The 6,000-nt window shown below is 49.8% G+C and overlaps 1 protein-coding gene across 3 annotated transcripts in view; it reads right to left on the reverse strand.

Annotated features, from left to right (window-relative positions):
- Positions 1-6,000, reverse strand: part of WDR25 (WD repeat domain 25) — a 153,555-nt gene that overhangs the window by 57,348 nt on the left and 90,207 nt on the right. For all 3 annotated transcript variants that reach the window (XM_011951471.1, XM_011951472.1, XM_011951473.1), the window contains one exon: positions 2,527-2,674. In XM_011951471.1, coding sequence (XP_011806861.1) covers positions 2,527-2,674 — 148 coding nt within the window. The remainder of the gene's footprint in view (positions 1-2,526; positions 2,675-6,000) is intronic.

Genomic DNA, 6,000 nt, shown 5'->3' on the forward strand with positions numbered 1-6,000 from the left:
GCACAGATCGAGCCCTGACTCTTGCCTGCTTCAAATTCAGCAATGGCCTCCGCCTGTCACCTACTATGGTGGTCCCTGACTCGTCAGGCAGGAGGACCCTCTTTGAATGTCTAAAAATTTCAGAACCCCCTGTCAAGACACATCCACACATACCCACACACACACACAATTGCATGCATTTGTTTAACATCTGTTGATTGAGAGAATAATGCTTAAGGGCCACTATGAACCCATCAATGCCATCAAATGAATTTGATTTGAGTAACCCAACAGTGTGAGTGAGTGAGCTGGTCACTCTGTGAGCAGTGTGCTACCCACATGTGCTCATGTGACCCACAGGCTGGGGTTTCCCCTCCTGCACTCCTCAGACTCATCTCCTCCAGTCCCAGGACTCCATATTACATCCTGCTTTGGTTTCCATGCATACTACATGGAACCCTGTTCCTGTGACAACCCTGTCCTTGTTCCATCTGCAAGAACCTACTTTCCTCCTCATCAACCATACCTCCTCCATCCTAAATCTCTGTCCACTTAATGTGTGGCTCAGCTCAGGTTTCACTTCCTCCAGGAAGTCTTCCTTGATTTTCCAAGCTAGATGTTCTTGTAGTTCCTGTGTCTTTCTCCATCACTGCAATTTGGGATTGACTGCACTTCTGTCTTCCCAGCAGACAGGAGCTTCTCCAGGGTAGGCACTGGGTCTTGTTCAGCTCCGTCTCCCCTATCAAGCATATCTTATGGGACATGCAGACAACAGTGTAACAGTCAGGCAGCAGGCTTTGGGGCCTGGCAGATCTGCATGCATCCTGGCTCTGCCACTTGCTGGTTTGTGCCCCTGACCAGCGTGTGTACAGCTGATTCTGATGGCACCTGTCTCAAAGGTGAGTGGGGCCTAAACAAGATGCTCTATAGATGCTGCAGAAGAATGCCCAGCACATAGTCGGTGCTCAGTAGTAAGTGCTGCCATCATCAGCCCAGTCATCACCATCATCAAGTGGCATTAAATTCCCTGAGTCTGGCCACTCGGCAAGGGGTTAAGAGAATCAGCAAGACCAGGGAAGTGCTTCATGAGAAGAAACCGCCACACACATGGCACGGTGGGAAGGGCACAGGATCTGCAGTTGCACAGACATGGTTTCAAATCCCTGCTGGCTATGCACCACTGGGAGGCATTGAGCAAGCTGCTTCACCCCTCTAAGCCTCAGTTTCCTCTCCTTTAAAATGGAAATAATCACTGCCGGCAGCTGCAGTGAAGATTAGACATGCTGTGTGCAAAGCCTATAGCACCTGGCAGGGGCCCTGTGACCATCAGTATTGTCCTCTCCCCTACTAAGCATGCAAGGAGCTGCAAGGCCGCCCACATTCAAGGTAGAAACAAACCACCCTCTCCATTTTCCCTCTGCATCTCCTCGGGGCTGCTGGGCATGAGTAGCAGGGGTTGGACCAGCAAGTTATCATCTCCGTCTTGCCAGACCCTAGGAGAGGCAGGCCCCAGAGCCCCCACCACTGCAGGGCCAGGCAGGCAAGATGCTGGCCTGAGGGCTCAAGGGGAGCCCCAGGGACTGGTGTGAAGTCTGGCCTCTCCCTGGGCTCCTGGCAGGGGAGCCCAGCAGAAACAGGACCTAGGAGGAGCTCTGGGGAGGAGGAAGTGTGGTGCTGAAAGAAGCTGGATCCTGCTTATGGAGGGGGATAAAACATTTTTAAAAAGGAAAGGAAGAAAAGAAAGAGAGAAAGAGAACAGGGGGCAGGGAGGGGAGAGAAGGGGAGGGGAGGGGGGGGGATGAGGAGGGTAGGGGAGGAATGGGGAAGGGAGGGGAGGGGAAAGGAGAAAGAGAGGAAGGGAGTCAGATGGCAGAGGTGTGAATCCCAGCTCTGCCACTCCCTTGGCTGTCTTCACTGTAAACCCTGGACGGGGCCCACTGGGGGCCGTGGCTGCAGTGGGTGTTGACAGTGCCTGTTGCACAGGAGCATTCAGTAAGGAAAGTTCCTTCCACTGACTTCTCTCCCCTTCTCACCCTGCTTGTCAAGAGCCCCCTCAGGATTTACCCAGCACGAATCCATCTTACCCAAGTGCCTTTTCAGTGTGGGCATTAAAGCAGAACTCGTTTGAAGACTTTCCTTATGAGCTGGAATCATTTCTCACAGCCTTTCAACGATAATGAATTGACAGGAATTCTAACCTGATTCCAACCAAAGGACACAGTGATAAAGTTAAATCTATTTCAGCACAAATTGCATGTCAGAAGTAGATTAAAAAGCCACCTCTTTATCCAGCCCCATGGCTTGGGGCTCAGACAACCTTGGGGCTCTGTCCTCTGTGTTGGCTGGCAGAGGCCCACCCTCTGTGGGGAGTCGCAGTTGCAGTGGGCAAGCAGTCTGGAAGCCCTCTCACTGAGCACGAGCCCACCCTGAGGCCCCTCTCCCTCTGCCACACAACCGTATACAGCTTGTGGCTGCGTGCCCACTAGAGAACCTTCCCCAGGGAGAGAGCTACCAGCTCACCTCAGGGTGGTGATACAAGAAACGCACCTGTTTCAAGGTCTGTTAGGTGCAGGGCGAAGTCAAAGCCACCGCTGAGGATGCGCCGGCCACAGGGAGCCCAGCGGGCGGCCCGCACTGCCTCTGTGTGCAGGGAGTATGTCTGCAGGCAGTGCCCGGAGTCCACGGCGTTCCATACCTGCAGGCAAACACAGACGGCACCAGGCGTCACAACAAGGGCCTGATCTACAGGACTCAGCTCCACCCCTCTGTAGAAAGAAAAAGGTCTCGGTGGAATTAGATTCCCATTATTTTACCATCAAATCTATATCTAGATGTTAAACTTTTCATAGCATAAATGTAAAGGCTTGGGATTGGTAAGTTGGGAGGATCATTTCCCCAAATTTTTTCTGGGGTTAACAAAACAGCATTCTGGACGGGTACGGCAGTGCTGTAGTCTCAGCACTTTGAGAGGCAAAGATGGGCAGACTGCTTGAGCTCAAGAGTTCGAGACCAGCCCAGGCAACATGGTGAAACCCTGTCTCTACAAAAAATTAGTTGGGCATAGTGGCACATGCCTGTAGTCCCAACTACTCAGGAGGCTGAGGCAGGAGAATTGCTTGAGCCCAGGAGGCAGAGGTTGCAGTGAACCATGATTGTACCACTGCACTCCAACCTGGGTGACACAGTGAGACTCTCTCAAAACAAAAGAAAAAAAGAAAACAGCATTCCTGTGTCTGCCAGTCACCTACCCAGCCCTTCCCACCTGCTTCATCCCTGCGGCTGGGAGGGAGTCCTGGGCCCTCAGCATTCACAGCCCTATCCCAGGTTCACCTGCGTCCCTGGCATCTTATCATGGGCTCCCCTGCATCCCCAGCATCTTATCCCAGGCTCACCTGCATCCCTAGCATCTTATCAGGCTCACCTGCATCCCTGGCATCTGTCCTGCCATGGACACTGCCCAAGGCCAGGCTATTTTCATGGTTCTGCTGTAAGACTGAGATCCAAAAAGGAACCTGCCACACTCGTATTTACAACCAGTCAAAGTACAAATATCTGCCATAGGGGCAGCTGTCCTTTTGTTGGGGGAGAGAAGGTACTGTCTCTCCTTCCCATCCTGGCCTTCCATGAGGATATGAGGTTATGAGGTTCATGGGAGAAAACCCTGTTACACTCAATGACTTCTGAAAAATTATCTAAGATATCAAGTATAAAACTGCATGTTCCCAGAGCCAGGGCCACACCATGTGAGAGCCCCCGAGCTTAGCTTTCCACCAGCTCTCCCAGCAAATGCTGCCAAATACACCGTGCAGCCCAGGGGAACAGCCACAGAGTTCGGAACACGTCAGGGTAGGCCCAGGGCCTGACACACAGAGGTACTCAGCAGTGCTAGTCCCCTACCTTCTTGTCACTGCAGGATGAGGGCAATGCTCTCACCTACCACCCAGGTAGCTCAGAGGCTGAACCCGAGCAGAAGAGCACTTGCAGCCAGCACGTGGGAGTCAGAACTAAGTGCCTCCCACCTGATACGGCTGCTGGCAGGCCTCGGGCCTTGGCTGAGTGGCTTTGCCTCTCTGGGCCTCAGTCCCCCTCTCCCTGAAGTGAGGATAAGAAGGGCATCACCCCAAGGGCAGTGGTAAAGGCTGAGGAGGTAATGGCTACACAGCACATGGCATAATGGCTGGCACATGGCTGAATGTGGATTCCAGACCTGTTCCATTAGGAAAACCAAGCTTCATTTTCTTTAATAAGAGAAAAACCCAAACAAAGCACACCCATGCACTTCTACAAACCTGATCCCAGGGGTAACCTTCTCATTAAAAATGAGAAAATTCAACCTGCCAAGTCCTGAATGTTCTCAGAATGCAAAGGATCAGAGCTCTGAAACCTTGTTTCCTGGGATTATGTAAATGTCTACACTTAAGAAAACAAAAGGTCAAGAGTAGCCTTCAAAAAATGTGAAGAGAGCTCGGTTTCTTTCTTCCTCACTAAGGGTCAATAGCTGGGGTCTCAAACTGAAAAAATCAAGAAACAGCAGTATTTACTTTTAGAAACACGACACAGCCAGAAGACTTCAAAGTGGAGTGAGAATTCATGGGAGGGAGATGGGGCACAGGGAACTGCTGCCTTCCAAAAATATGCACGAATATGAGTTTAATTTTATTTAAATAGTAAAATAAACTAGATCTACAGGGTTCACATGGTTAAACAGTAAAAAAGTTAATATTAAATACATAAGTCAAGCTGCATATATGAAGTACAATGCCATTTAAGTTTTTACATGAAACACCACCTCGTACCCATTAGGATGGCTGCTATTTCAAAAAACAGAAAACAAGCATTGACAAGGATGTGGAAAAACTGGAACCCTTGTCCACTGCTGGTGGGCATGTCAGATGGTGCAGCCACTGTGAAAAACAGCATGACGGCTCCTCAAAAAATTAAATGTAGAATTACGACATGATCCAGTCATTCCACTTCTGGGTAAATGCCCACAAAGCTGAAACCAGGGTCTCAAAAAGATACTGTACATCCATGTTCATAGCAGCATTATTAATAACAGCCAAAAGAGGGGAGCAATCCAAGTGTCTATGGACAGATGAATGAACTGTAAATGTGTGTTCTATCCATACAGTGGAAGAGTATTCAGCCTTAGAATGGAAAGAAGCCTTGGCACTTGCTACAACATGGATGAAACCTGAAGAAATTATGCTAAGTAAAATCAGCCAGACACATAAGGACAAATACTATATAACTGCACTTATATGACGTACCCAGAATAGTCAAAATCATAGAGATAGATAGAAAGTAGAATGGTGGTGGCCAGGGCTGGGGGAGGGGGAATGGGGAGTTGTTTAATGGGGACAGAGTTTCGGTTTTCCAAGATAAAGAGTTCTGCGGACAGATGGGGTGCAGGCTGCACAACACTGTGAATGTGCTTAATGCCACTGACCTGTATGCTCAATAATGGTGAAGATGGTCAATTTTATGCTGTGTATGCTGCCACAGTTTTTAAAAATACACGTACAAAAAAAAAGAAAAAAAAACAGATCTCATTTATTTGTGAATTTGTAGCCAGGCTATAAAAACATGCATGAGGAGGGTCATCACTCCTGGGAAGGAAGGGAGAGGGGCAAGGCTAGAGGAAAAAGCTACGAACACTAAGAGGGTGGAGCATGTAGGGGAGAGCAGATAAGGCAGGGGAGATGAGATGGGGTAGGGGTGAGGAGATGGAGTCGGGGATATGAGATGGGGTACAGGAGATGAAATGGGGTAAAGGAGATGAGATGGGATAGGGGAGAGTAGATGGGGTAGGAAAGAGTAGATGGGATAGGGGAGAGCAGATGGGGTAAAAGAGATAAGATGAGATGAGATGAGATGGAGTAGGGGACATGAGATGGGGTAGGGGAGGATGAGATAGGGAGAGGAGGGGAGGGGAGATGAGGTAGGGGAGATGAGGTAGGTGAGGGGATGAGATGGGGAGAGGAGATGGGGCAGGGGAGGTGAGATGGCGTAAGAGAGGTA

The sequence above is a fragment of the Colobus angolensis genome, unplaced genomic scaffold (assembly GCF_000951035.1).
Source record: "Colobus angolensis palliatus isolate OR3802 unplaced genomic scaffold, Cang.pa_1.0 Scaffold32, whole genome shotgun sequence".
In the NCBI taxonomy this organism is placed as follows: Eukaryota; Metazoa; Chordata; class Mammalia; order Primates; family Cercopithecidae; genus Colobus; species Colobus angolensis.